The sequence below is a fragment of the Chrysochloris asiatica genome, unplaced genomic scaffold (assembly GCF_000296735.1).
Source record: "Chrysochloris asiatica unplaced genomic scaffold, ChrAsi1.0 scaffold00003, whole genome shotgun sequence".
Lineage (NCBI taxonomy): Eukaryota > Metazoa > Chordata > Mammalia > Afrosoricida > Chrysochloridae > Chrysochloris > Chrysochloris asiatica.
In genome coordinates, this window is record NW_006408521.1 from 43,664,969 (window position 1) to 43,679,751 (window position 14,783).

At 45.9% G+C, this 14,783-nt stretch overlaps 1 protein-coding gene and 1 pseudogene across 1 annotated transcript in view; both read right to left on the reverse strand.

Moving 5' to 3' along the window:
* AFAP1L2 (actin filament associated protein 1-like 2) overlaps window positions 1-12,485 on the reverse strand; it is a 50,288-nt gene extending 37,803 nt beyond the window's left edge. Inside the window, exons 1-3 of the mRNA XM_006831489.1 lie at window positions 12,476-12,485; window positions 10,699-10,827; window positions 1,086-1,160 (exon numbers count right to left, since the gene is read on the reverse strand). Coding sequence (XP_006831552.1) covers window positions 1,086-1,160; window positions 10,699-10,827; window positions 12,476-12,485 — 214 coding nt within the window. The remainder of the gene's footprint in view (window positions 1-1,085; window positions 1,161-10,698; window positions 10,828-12,475) is intronic.
* Window positions 12,486-12,698: 213 nt separating this feature from the next.
* The window catches only part of LOC102811027, a 37,653-nt pseudogene continuing 35,568 nt past the window's right edge, over window positions 12,699-14,783 (reverse strand).

A 14,783-nucleotide genomic window follows, 5' to 3' on the forward strand; every position in this document is an offset into this window, starting at 1 on the left:
TTTTTCCTCCAAGAATAGGCAGCACTAAAGCCTTCGCTTTGGAAGGAACCTGTTTGGGTTTCTGGCACGCTTCCTCGCCCCCATTCACCTCTCATCACAACTAGCCCAGCCACAGGGTGTTTGCCCTCTGAGGAACTGCCTGGTGGGCACTATATTGAGACACGCTCAGCGCTAACCCTGTGATTATAGCTCTGTCCAGCCCGCAGTTTACCCAGAAGGCAAATGCCATGGCTGTCTAACATATGAATGAGTTCTGCAGAACCTTGGCTTGGCCGTGGAGAAATGCCTACTGTTCCTGTACTTGTACAGAAAAGGGCACCAGAGGGTCTTCTGAAGCTGGGGCAGACCAGCTCAGGCAGGATGGCTCATGGCTTTGGTGGCTGAGTCTCTAAGAGGCCCAAACAGAGCACCCACGATTCTCCTTAGGGCCAAGCATTTGAGGTGTTGTGTTCCCACCTTTGGCTAAACCTGAGTGTTTGAGTCTCAGGTCTGGGAGCTGGAAGACAGGGATTCTCATCCTCCACTCCCCTGCAAGCCTCCAGGCCTCCCTGGAACCCTTTGGGCCTACAGCAGGAGGTTTAACAGAGCAGAGGTGGATGTGCCATGGAAGACACACCGTCCTTCTAATGGAAGCGGAGGTGTTCTCTGCTCATGAGACCACCTTTGGACTCTGTGTTTGATTCTCAAGGCAGTCATTGACATCATTTATCTTCCCTGCATGTCTCCATCCCCCAAACCCAGATGTCCACAGGAAAACATATGTGGGAACCGTAGGATTGGTACCAGACAGCTGTCTGATCAGAACATCTGGATCATGACTTGCTATTCCAGGGACAGTGCTAGGAAAAGCTAAGAGGTTTTATAGACAGATTCCTTATCCGTGAAAGGGACGGGAGGTGGCCCATTGAAACATCCCAAAATACATCATCCCAAAATATCCACCAAAATGTGGCTTCCAAAACCAATTTCACTGGGCTATGCCTGTCTGTGGGCTAGGCTGGAAGGGTGAGTGGGGGTGGGACCAAGTCTTGTCCTTTTGTCTGTCCCAGGAGCCAACCAGCTCATCAGCAATCCCAGCCTTGTACCTTTGTCCTGGGACTCAGCATTCTGCTTCTTGTAGTCTGTCACTTTGTTCATATAAATGTACTCCTCATCTGAATCTGGAGGAAGATAAAGACATGGGGCTTCATGAAGGGAAAGGGCTTCCAGAGACACTCAGTATCCCCCTCAAGCCAACTGCGTGTTTTCACTGGATTTAAGTTCCAGTAAGAGCACACAACCTTTCGAGTTGATTGAAACCATCTATAAAAGAGGTGACACATTAAAAATACAACAAAAACAAAGCATTAAATTGCTGACTGCTAGTTTTCTAGCCTACGGGAAAAGGGTGGGGTTCCGAAGTACAGTGTCAAAAACAACAAAACATCTTAAGTAGAGTCATCCACACCTCAAAATAAAAGTCTACCTCATGATCTGAAAGCAAAGATTTCTTTGGATGTCCCACCATGTCATTTAAATTACAAATGTTCAATATTAGTCATTCTTATCTTAGTCTGAATTACCTGATTTCATTAAATCTGAGTGCTGGATAGGTAGAAGACTCCCAGGGAGGATGGGGAAGTAGCTCCCAGGACTCTTGGTAGGGGTGGCTCTAGGAGCCAGAGACAGTGGACTCATGCGCTGGCTTTGGAGAGATGGGTGTACTGGGAATCGGGAGTACGAGCTCTCACCTGAACGCCACAGCAACACCACCCACCCTTCAATTAATTTCTAAGCAGGTGAGACAAAGTTGTGGTGCCTGTTGACATGGAAAATAATGTAACACTTGCTCTGATTTTAATTCCCCAAGCAGTTTTTCTCCTCAAGTTTCAGAGGAAGTTCACCCTAGTGTTGTTCCTTTTAGAAATTCTCCCATAATTCTCTTGTGGTCCTTAATTTGCATTTCCTAGAAACTTGCGGCTGATAAATTCCGGTGGTTGGAGAACTTGATCCTGAGCCAATGGACCCAATTCAAACCCCTGGTAAAAGAGGTAGTTCAGCATCCGTCTCTTCCAAGGCCACAGACCAACTGGACTCCAGCCCACAGGCTTGCCAAAATGAAGCCTGAGTACCAAGAGGAACAAACAAACAAATAAACAAACAAAAGTGTATTACAACTCGTGGTGACCCCGTGTGTTAGAGACGAACTGAGTTCCCTAGGATTTTCTCAGCTGCAATCGTTATGGAAACAGAGCCCTGGGCCTGTCTTCCACGGCACTGCTGGGTGGGTCTCAACCTGTCAACAGGAGGAGGATATGGCTGGATCGGTTTCAGTCATCAACCTGAGGGACCACCAACTCAGTGCTCGGTCCTACCGGGGCCAACGTCAGCCCTATACCAAGGGTTACAATCATTTGCAGGAGACCGAAGACTAAACCCACAGCCATCCTGTTGATTGTGACTCATTACAACCTTCGACAGGGTTTCCGAGGCTGGAAATCTTTACAGGAGCTGAAAGCCTCATCTTTTTCCCACAGAGCACCTGGTGAGTTTAAGCCACTGGTCTACTGGTTGATCCTCCAGTGCCACCAGAATTCCTTCACCATAAGAAAATGGTGAAATGAAACCAAGACACAATGACATATGTAGTACCAAATCACCTTTTAAAACCATAACTTACTGGAGAATGAACTCAAAGGCATAGCCATTTTAGAAGGGCTTTAAAAAATTTTTTATTGTGATCTGAGTGATAGTTTACATGGGAGAACATTGGCTTTACACCACTGTTTCATTACAATGATTACAATCTCCTCCATGCATCATCATTCAACAGTAGTTTCTTGGGGGGTGGGGGGGTAGGGGTTAGGGGAGTGTACACAAAGCACTCCGGAATATATAATAATTTAAATAACCAAAAAGCACATTCTGCAAGCCTGCCTCCTGGCAACCAGCACCCAGTCCCTCTCTTTCCATGAATCCAGAGTCCTCAGCTGCTCCCTCTCTCCATGTCCCATCTCTGCCTCCATCTCTGTGTTGCTGCTTCTCTTGATAGGGTTCCACATTCTGTTTGTGCTCTTCTCCCTTTATGGTCCTAGGGTCCTCTGTTTCTGGACTGTAAGATTAACTACTCTCCCATTTTTGTTATAAAACTTCTACCTTTACAGTTGTGACAATCGCAACTAGTCATAACAATTACTCACTATTGTATCATAAGAATCTTATCCCCATCTCTTTTCACCAGACCCTTCCAGACAAGATGAAAACTATTCAGTGGGGACTCTGCCTTCCCCCAAACACTCTGAAACTAAACTCCCTCTTGAAAACTTGTAAGCCAGTCACTTCATGTCTTTATCACTCCCTCATTTTACGTACCCAATGTTTAAGTTGGCCATCCTTATCTACCCTATATACAGAGGGGATAGGATTGATTTTGGATGTGAAGACTTCTTCCCTCTCTGTTGGTATTTTGAGGTACTACATCCATAAGTATAGGTCAAGTTCATCAAATTGTAGCAGTTTACACTCGTTTCCTTTATCAAAAATTTTTTTTTTATCTTCCTCTAGTTGAGTTCTGATTATTAAGCCATCGAGGCTAGATCAAATGGGTACTATCTACCAAGTTTGGATGTTCTTGTGCATCTCCCCTCACTTCATATCAGCTGGATGCTTCACTCTCAGCTCTAGCCCTCTGTGGCTATGTTCTTGTCCATGGGCTTGGGAGTCCCCAGGTCTCACCACATTCAGACCAACCAGCCCTACCTCTTCTCTCTCTCATCTCTAGGTCAACAGGAGTCTATGGAATGTGGTTGAACTCAGCCCATTTCTTCATTGCTGCCTTCCCTCCTCTTCCACTCACCAGTAGACCAATGTGGTCGTCAGCAAGTTTATGGGCCTGCTCAGGTGTTCCCTTTGAGTTTCAGTCTTAGAGGGGGTTTGTCCGGAAGGGACTTGATATTGCTTGCCTTGACGGCTTCTTTAGAAGGATGTTGAAGCATAATGCAAGTGCTCAGAGTCTTTGACCCACCATTATCGTGCCAACAAACTCTAGCATTTAACTAACATTTCACTTGAGGATAGTCACTTCAGCAATATCATATGGTATTCAAAAAATGAAAATAAAGAGCAAGAATGCACCTGTAGGGTGTTGGCTAACTATAAGAGTAGACAACACCCAAATGAATAAGACAATTGTGCAAATGACAAGGATATCCAAGACTTGAGTTTTCAAATAGCAAAGAAAAAAAGAAAGAAAGAAAATGTTTGTGCATGGAAATGTGCACATGGTAGCAATTCTAAACGTAGAGGGAAACAAGCCAAGTCACAACACACGCAAATATTCTCCTGGCATTCCTAGAGACCAGAGGGCACTGAAGGAACATAGTCTTGAATGCTCTCTTCCTGATGGGGTTCCCGATTTGTCTTGCTTCACTTCCCTGCACACATACACACAAAGGTGAGCTACTATTACATGGTTTTCACTGTGAGATTGTGAGCAGGTACTTCTTCCACAAAACGCCCATGTGTAAGGTACAGAGAAAACTCATATTGGTCACCTTGCCAGGTTGTGTCCACCTGCCTCGGACACTCTCCAGGCCATGGTGAATTGGTTTCTAAGTGGTTTGGATTCACTGGTAGGTGTCATCAAGCGTGAAACCATGTGACAGAGCTGTACAGCCCCGTCGGGTTTTCTTGACTGTAATTCTTACGGGAGGAGATCATTCGGTCTTTACTCCATGGAGCCTATGGGTGGATTCAAACCTTTTGATTAGCAGTAGAGAAGGTTGCTAAGTAGGACTCTCCTAGGACTTGCGGCAACTGTGAGAAAAGCACACGGAGCTGCAAGGGGAGGCTGCTGAGAATCCCACAACCAGGAGGACGCAAACTCGGGCCTGAGAACGTCCTATTGTCCACTCACTCACTGTCCAACTGAGCACCACCAGCTCTGTACCAGGCACTGAGCCAAGTGCTGAAATGTAACAGCCAACAAAACCGACACTGTCTTTGCCTTTATGAAACCAACCATCTGGTGGGGGAGACAGGTCCTTGGGTGGTACAAACGGTTTGTGCTCAGCTAACTGAAAAGTTGGCAGTTCAAACCCACCAAGCAGTGTGGGAATCTGCTTAGCAATGTGCTTGTGTCAAGCAAACCCCACGGAGCAGGTCTACCCTGTGACATACAGGGTTGCCATGAGTTAGAACAGACTTGAAGAAACGTTTGTGGTTTTGGTGGGGAGTCAGGTGTGTGAAAGGACAGGGGCCATAGATGTTGCTGGGAAGGAGAGAGGGGTGGGGGGTGCTCTGAGGATCTGGCCTGGTCTGCAGGGGGCCCCCCTAGAGAACTGGGGTGCAAAGGAGAGACACGTGCCCTCTGAAAAGAGCTGTAGTTGGACCCAAACAGTAGCATCACAGGGCAGCCACCCAAACATCCCCAGAGGATCTGAACAGGGGATCAAGTGTTAGAGCACACACAGGTCAGGGCATAAATGCACAGCAGGTGACCAAGCCCCCAAAGAACAGGCCTCAGCTTGTGTCTCAACATTCGGACCAAAGAAGAGCAAAGAATGTAGAACATCCATTTTTTATAGTAAGAAAAGTAGACAGCCAAACAGACGCAGACACTCACTCGCCACTGTTCGCTCTGCCCGAATACATCGGCATGAGCAACTGCTCTGATCAGAGGACCACCGGCTGGCACAGAGCCAGCAGGCTGACTGCATCTACAAGTCCCATCAGGCTGAGCGGATGTTCTGGAAGACACTTAGTGAGGAGGCCTGGGAGGGCCGAGTGAGGGAAGCTTGGCATTCTGTGCTTGCAACACAACAGCTAACCTGCACAGTGGAACATGGGAATGATGGTCAAGTCCACCTGCCTAGATGCAGCCCTGGCTCTGTTACTCACCTTGCTTCCCTCCTTGGTGAAACAGGCTAACAACAATTCCCTCACAGACCTGGACTGAGGATTCAATGACGTAGTGCATGCCATTCAATATGCTAAGCAAGATGCTGGATCTAAGTGAGTGTGCAGTAACTCAGTGAGTGTGCAGTAACTGCGGGTTAATGCACTGGACTGTGAGATCCATTTGAACCACACAGTCAGCAGTTCTAGCTCCCCAGCCACTTCTCAGAAACCCTACCCAGGGTTGGAACCGGCTCAATGGCATTTAACAACAATTGTAGTAGTCTATTCCCACCAAGTCCGCCCCTGACAGGGTTTTCATCAATTGATATTTGGGGAGTAGATAGCCAGACCTTTCTTCCTTGTCTACCTTTAGTTTGTGATGGAAACTCTGTTGACACCTGTTCAGTATCATGGCAACATGCAAGCCTCCCTGACAATGGGGGTGGGGACTGTGCTTGATGTGCACACTGGCTGGAAATCTAAGTCAGGTCCCCTGCCTGGAAGGCGAGAATTCCACCACTCAACCACCAAAGCCCCTATAATAAACGATGATACATAATAAATGCCAGCAGCTGGGTGCTGGGGCCAGAAAGTTTGCTGTCAAACAGTGGCTATTAAGAAGCGGATACTGCAACTGGGAAAAGGAAGTGGTAGCCACAGGCCTCAGAGTGATGACACATATTTATTTGTGTCTCGATGGTGCTCTAGAAGTGACTCACACTAGGGAGCTCCTGAAGCCGTTTTAGGTACCCCATCCCCCCATATCTCTTCAGCTTGCAGAGAAATGAGGGATGGGGACATACAAAGGTCAGGGCTGGTACAAAGGTCTCCTATAGGCAGCTCGATGGTGCATCAAACCAAGGAGGGACCAAGATAGGTGCTCTGATACAGGGCTTCAGACCTCATCCATCTCCCCAGAGGTACTCTTCTTCACTGAAAGTCCCCAACACAGTGAATGGTCTGGGTGCTAAGCTTGGCAGTGAACTTGAAAGTCTCCCATGTGGTGAGTCACCCCTCTCAAGCGTACCTGCTTTGTAATGGGGATTTCCCACCCACCACTCCCACCATGGGCTTTTTTTGATGGCTGTGCTGACCAGCACTCAGCAGTGCCTGCAGGCACCCACTACAAAGCCCAGAGGAGCCTGGGAACCAGGGGCCGCCTGGGGAACTGCAAAGGCATCATTGGGGCTCGAGAAAAACACCTCTGATGAAGGGTTACAAGGCCTGGGATGATGCGCCAGAAGAAAAGGCCGATGGGCAGACAGCAACATGCTTCAGCTTTACAACCACTCTGTGATTCAGACAGGATACTAATTCCACTGAGAACAAAGAAGAGAAGAGCGATCTTGAAAGGCAGCCGGCAGATGCAGGTTGGCTGCGAGGAAGGCTTTCCTGACTGTGGAGCTAAGGCAGATGAAGACTTCCTTTCTTCCAGGGAGAGGCTCTGCTTGGCCAGGGAATTCTGCTGTTCCTGATGGCTGGCCGGCAGGTATGCTGGATATCCTCAGGCACCACTTCCCATTCTCAGACAGCAGATGTAAAATCAACCAAACTAAGCTGTTTTGCTCGAAATGAAAACATATGACCAGGAGAAGACTTATCCAAGACTGTTCTTAGCAGCCTTATTCACACTCACCAACACCTTATCTATATTAGCTAAATGTCCAGCAACAAGTGGATGGATGAAGAAAATGTGGTAGATTTATAGACTGGAATAAAGCACAGCAATAGAAAGGGACAAACTGACATAGCTAAGAGCCACAAGGAAAATCCTGAGCCAAGGAAGCTGACATAAAGTATGCACTGTTTGAGGAGCTTCAAAAAGTTCCTGGGAAATTCCATTGTCTTTTCATTCCATTTGTCCATGAACTTTTTGATGTCCCCCATTTGATCCAACTTAAAAGCAGTTCTAGGATGGGCAATATTATGTGTGGTGAGAGAAATCAGTACAATGGGGAAAGAGAAGGAAATTAACCAGAAAGGAGTAAGACAGAATTTTCTGGGCTAAGAGAACGAGTCTATATTTTTGTTTATTGTTGTTAAGTGTTATCCGGTCAGTTCTAACTCGCAGTGACCGTGTATGGCATTTCTGAGTCTGTAAATCTTTGCAGGAGCAGAAAGCCTCCTTTTTCTCCCACAGAGCAGCTGGTAGGCTCAAACCATTGACCTTTTGGTTCATAGTCCAGCGCTCCTCCTACAGAGCCACCATGCTCATCTTTTGTTTAGGGTGGTAGTTACCAATGTGCATGTTGTTGTTGTTAAGTGCCATGGAGTCAGTTCTGACTCATAGCAACCCTGTGTAAGATTTCCAAGGAGCAGCTGGTGGGTTTGAACTGCTGATCTTGAGGTTAGAAATCTAATGCTTATCCTACAGCACCACACCAGGAGTATACAGTTGCCCCCACTCATAGTACACTTCAGATCCACGGAATTTTTATATATGCAAAGTCTGTAGCTACTAGTGCCTTCGTGTCACCTCTGACTCACAGTGACCCTAAGCACAACAGAATCAAACATGACTGGGTTTTTGGTCCTCCTCCACCCTTACAGTCATTGTTATGTTTGAGCCCTTGATTGTGGCCACTGTCAATTTCTAGTTGGAGGTCTTCCTTTTATTTAGCTGACCCTCTACTTTACCAAGCATAATGTCCTTTTCAAGGGAAGGGTACCTCCTGCTAACATTTTCAAAGTATGCCATCCCAACATCAAAGGAGCATTCAAGCTATACTTCTTCTAAAATAGATTTGGTTTTTCTTCTGGCAGCCCATGGACCTTCCAATATTCTTCACCAACACCACAGTTCCAATGCATCACTTTTTCCCCAGTATTACACATTCAGTGACTGTCTTTCACATGCATATGAGGCTGTTGAAAACACCAGGGCTTGGGTCAGATGCACCTTCATCCTCAAACTGGTATCTTTTACTCTTGAACAATGTAAAGAGGTCTTTTGCAGCAGATGTGTCCAAAGAAGTATATCATTTGATTTGTTGACTGCTGCTTCCATGAACACTGATTGTGGATCCAAGTAAAATAAAAATCTTTGACAACTTCGGTCTTTTCTCCATTTATCATAGTGTTGTTTATTGGTCCAATTGTGAGGATTTCTGTTTACTTCACTTTGAGTTGTAATCCATACTGAAGGCTGCTTTTTTTTTTTTTGGATCTTCATCAGCACGTACTTCAACACCGTTCCTCATTGTAAATCACACAGTATCTTCTTGTTCTATTTCAATGACTGCCTCTTGGTCTATGCACAGGTTCCTCATGAGCACAATCATATTCTCTGGAATTCCCATTCTTCACAATGTTATCCAGAGTTTGTTGTGATCCACATAACCCAATGCCTTTGCATAGTCAATGAGGTACAAGTCAACATCTCTCTGGTATTCTCTGCTTTCAGTTAAGATCCATCTGACGTCAGCAATAATATCCCTCACTCCACGTCCTCTTCTGAATCCAGCTTGAATTTCTGGCAGCTCCCTGCCAATATGCTGCTCCAACCATTTTTGAATTATTTTCAAAAAAATTTTATATGCATATAATATTAATAATATTGTTCGATAATTTCTACATTCCGTTGGGTCACCTTTCTTTGAAATAGGCACAAATATGGATCTCTTCAAGTCAGACGGCCAAGGAGCTATCTTCCAAATTTCTCGGCATAGACTACTGAGTGCTTCCAATACTGCATCAGTGTATCGCAATATCTCCATTGGTATTTAATCAATTCCTGAAGCCTTGCTTCTCACTAATGCCTTCAATGCAGCTTAGATTTCTTCCATCAATAACCTCAGTTATTGATCATGTGCTACCTCCTGAAAGGGATGAATATCAACCAATTCTTTTTGGTCGGTGACTGTATTCCTCCCATCCAATGAGGCTTTCTGCATCATTCACTATTTTGCCCCTAGATTCCCTCAATATTACAAGATAAACCTTGATTTTTTTCCTCAGTTCTTTCAGTTTGAAAACTGTTGAGCATATTCTTTTCTTTTGGTTTTCTAAACCCAGGTCTTTGCATGTTTCATTATAATATTTTACTTGGTTTTCCCTGAGCTATTCTTTGAAACTGTCCAACTCTTTTACTTGTAAACGCTACTTCAATAAAAAGGGTAGAACAACAAAAACTTAGTGAGGTATGTACACCATTGAATGGTCAACTATTTGAGATCAAAAGGGCAGCATCTGCCCAAGAACAAAGTTCAGAAGGATTGGGAGAGGAGGAGGAATGGAAACAGGGAACATAGGGAGGAAGTGTGATGACTAATGTTACACTGAAGGGATTGTAATCACTGAGATGAAACAAAGTACAGGATTGGTTGAATGTAAAACAAAGTATAGGATTGGTTGAATGTAAAACTGATAATCTGTTCTGTAAACCTTCACTCAACTCACAATAACAAGGGGGGAAAAAAGGATAGAATAAAGTGTGAATTCAGGGTTCTATGATTTATAAAGACTTAACGCTATGTTTTCCTGTTTCCCTTTGGGCTGTATAACATTAGGGTAGTATTTCAGGCAATCTGGGCCTCGGTTTGCACACCTGTAATTACAGCAGGGATTTCCCGAAGATACAAGTTGACGCTTGTGTCCGTAGGAAGTGTTCCTGAGGTGCTAGTGATTATTATAGCAGCTTATGCGCCCTTCTCTACTTTTAATCAGTGAGGAAAAATGCTTTGGAAACACGGTGTCTTAGCAACTCTCTGGTGAGCTGGTGTGCTGAGTGGGAGACACGCAGGGTTCCCCCGCAAGACAAGTCCTCCTGGTGCCATCTTTCCATCCCTCTGGGGACTATTCTGAGGCCCTGGGCCAACTTACTGCTGGTCTTGGTGTAGAGACGGAGGAGCTCGGCCACACAGCTCTTCTTCACCACGGCTGTGCTGCTTAGGTTCTCCTGCTCAAGAATCTTCAGGAAGTCCTCCAGCTCCGTCAGCAGTTGCTCCAGGGCTAGAGACAGAAAGCAGACAAAGCCATTATATAGCTACCACTGCCAGCTGAACCCGGCAGCAGCCCACAGTGGACTTGGCTGGGTGCTGGTAACACAAGGGGACCCCAGTCAGGAGGCTAGAGCCCCGTTTTCTGGGTCTCAGGGTGAGGGAAACAGGCCCCTTGGATCTGAGATGGATGTCTTCACCTCCGGTTGCTGGTCTAGCATTTGCTGGAGGTGTGACCATGGTCAAGTGGCCTGGCCTTCTAAATGCATCTCCTCTCTTGCTAAGCCTGGGAGGCCAGGGTGATTGTGGGCAGACAAAGGAGAAACTCCAACCTTCCAAGTGCTCAATGGGCTGCTGAACCCGGCTGCTGGCTCTGTTCTCACCCAGATTCTCTCTGGGTGACCCTGAACTGTTACTTAATCTCCTTAGTTCTCTCATCTGTAAAATGTTAGCTTTAGAGCTAGTGCTCTAGAAAACTCCTTCCAGCTCTGAAATTTCTCATTCTAAGCCTGATCCTGGCTGGTAACATGACTTTCTAAAACACAAATCTGACTATGGTGCAACCAGGATTGCAAGTCACTCATGGAACCTACCGTGTGACCCAGCAATCCCATACTTTGTCTATGACCCAAAGAGTTGAAAGCAAGGACCCACACAGAAATCTGTACACCAATGTTTACTGCAGCCCTCACTGTTCACAATAACCAAAAGGAGGAAACCAAAATGTCCATCAACAGATGAATGGCTAAACGAAATGTGGTGAACATACCACTCAGCCATAGAGAACTAAGTTCCTGGGTGGTACAAACAGTTAAGTGCTGGACTACTGACCTAAAGGTTGGTGGTTCGAACCCACCCAGAGACGTCTCATAAGGCTTCTGAAAGGTCGGAGCCTTGAAAATCCTAAAGGGCAGTTCTACTTGGCACACGTGGGGGCACTATGAGTTAGGATTGACTTGATGGCAACTAACAACAACAACAACAACAAAGAGAAACAGAGTTCTGATACCTGCCACAAAGTGCATGAACCTTGAAAACATCACTCTGAGTGAAACAAGCCACAAAAGGACAAAGACTCAAAAATCTCACTCATCTGAAAGATCTACAATAGGCAAGTAGTTGAGATCAAAGTTTACCAGTGGTTACCAGAAGTGGGTGGGTGGGTGGGAGGTAGGGGTTAAGGGGAAGTAAGTCAGTGCTTGCGGAACACTGAGTTTCTGTGAATGGTGGGAGAATACTTTGGGAAAAGATAAATGTAATGGTTACACAACATGATGAATGTAAGTAACGTCACTCAACTGCACATGTAAAAAAATACTAAATTGCAAATGCTTTGTTATATATATTTTTACTACAATAAGACAATTGGAAAGCAAAATAGAAGAAGCTAGTCTGTTCTCAAGAAGCCCCTCGCTGGCCTCCAAGGTCTGTGGTGGTGGTGATGATGGTGGTTATGTGCCACGGAGTTGGTTCCAACTCATGGTGACCATGTATAGGGGTTTCCGAGACTGTAAATCTTTAGGGGAGTGTAACATCATCTTTCTTCCATGGAACCGCTAGTAGTTTCGAACTTCTGACCTTGAGACTAGCAGCCCGATTCATAACCACTACACTACCAGAGCTCCTGCCAAGGTGCTGTAGACCACTGCATTGCCACCCACCTGCGCTCATCTTCACACTGCAGTCCTAGTCATCTTGTCTCTCCCAGAGATGCCTGCACCCTAATTCCCACAACCTTGAATATGTCTCTTTGCATGACAAAGGGGACTCTGTATAGAAGATTGTTAAGGCTCTTGAGCTGGGGGGGAGTCTCCTGGAGTATGGGGAGTGGGGGGACCAGTGTAAGCACAGGGCCCTTATAAAAGGAAGGTTATAAAGGTACAATTAGAAGGTATAAAGATGGAAGCAGAGGTCAGAGAGGAGAGGAGGCGCGTTGTTGTCGGCTTTGAAGCTGGAAGAAGGGGCCACAAGTCATGGGATGCTGGCAGGCTCTAGACGCTACAAAAGGCAAAGGGATGGATTCTCCCTCAAAAGTTCCACAAAGAACACAGCTCTGCATACCCATTTTAGGCATCTAACCTCTAGGACTGTGAGGGAATAAGTCTGTGTTGCTACAAATCACTAGGAGTCATGGTGTGGCACTGTGGGTTAAATGCACTGGACTTCAAGGTCGGTTTGAATGGCAAGGTCAGTGGTTCAAGCTAACCAGCCACTCCTCGGAAACCCTATACAGGATTGCTATAAGTCAGAACCAACTTGAGAGCACTTAATAACAACAGTATAAATCACTAAGTTTGTGGCACATACGTTACAGCAGCATCAGGAAACTACTCCAGTCCAGAGCAGCCCTGACCGCCCAGTACACGCTGTCTGTGTCTGTTATCGGAGTCTAAGTGCCAAGAAGACAGGCTATGTCTAGCACATATTTCCAGGGCCAAGGCACAATGTTCAATCAATATCTGTTGACTAAATGAATGAATTAAAACAAAGCAAATCCACCCACACCAAGGCACATCAGAATCGACAAGAAAAATAAACGGCTGGTCTGGACCAGGACTGAATAAAAAAACTCAATTGAAAACCCAGGTGGTCTGGAAGGTCCTATCTAGGTAAAATATTAGACTGTATCACTTTGTTTGTCTCTTTTAACAGAATCCCTCTCCACTCTTCTAGTTTACATAATACAGTATCAACACTGGAAACGCAAAACAATTCTTCCCCCCAAATGGTCCGAATGAAGCCAACTCTTAAAGTCTACCATATGGACGAATTAGCTGCTCCCAAACTTGGAACCCAGTCACCTGACCGCCTTCTGGAACCCTTGGAGGCTCCAGCTTTACTAGTGACTCCTCCTCCGCTTCAGAGCAGCCTGAACTCCTCCATCCGGTGTCAGACCAGGAGCACAGCAATGGCAAGCGAGAACCAGGCACAGCCAGGAAGTTTGGGCTCATTCACTGCCCCATCGTCCTGCCATTCGTCTCCCTGGCTCCACGGATCGAAAGCACCTTCAATCACACTTTATATTTAACCAGATTTGTAAATAATCAGAAGTGGAGAGCGGAGATGGCACAATGCATCCCCAGAATAAAGGGCAGAGACTAAGGTCTTCCAGATGGTCAAACGTTGACCCAGAGTGGATGGGCCACAGGAACTCTCTGGACCCAGGCACCATGCAGTATGGACTAAGGGTAGCACCAAAGGAAAGATGCCTGTGTTAACCTTAATGGATGGTGAGTTCCTATCATCTGACCCAGTAGAACTTCTGTGCTGAAGCTGAAGACTCAGGCCAGCACATTGCTCCGACCAGACAGACTCACTAGGGGACATGCTGCAGATGACACTCTGTCCTTCTGTGCCTGCAGAAATACTGACAACCCATTAAAATCCACATTTTGGCAAAAACAAAAAACAAAAAACAAAAAACCCGTACTGTGAGCTTCTTTGATAATTGAACTATCTCAGCTGCCATCCAGTCCAGCATCATTTCCAAACAGGTTAAGGGTGTTGGTTCAACAAATCCAGATGTCAACCATGGATTCTCAAGGGCCACATAAGATATAGGGACTACATGTCACTTACAGTAATGAGCAAGTACCTGGGACTGCCTTGCAGAAGTGGCAGTTCAGAAGGCAGCAGCCGAAGATTCAGGAAGTAGTCACTGTTGTTGTTAATGACCCAAATATATATTAAGAAGAATAGGACACTGCATTGCCAATCACCTGGGGACCATCTACTCAGCTGCTTGTTCAGAATATGTGGACATGCTCATTGATAGCAGCTAGCTTCTGGAGACTCTGAACTGTTTGCTATCTTGGTTGCACCTGGAATCACCTGTCAAGCTCTGAAAGATCTGGAGACCCAGGTCACCCACCAGATTGATAAGACAGAAGTTCGGAGGATGGAACCCAGTTGTCAATGGCCCTGAAACCTCCTCAGGTGATTCCAATGTGCAGGTAACATTAAGGACCA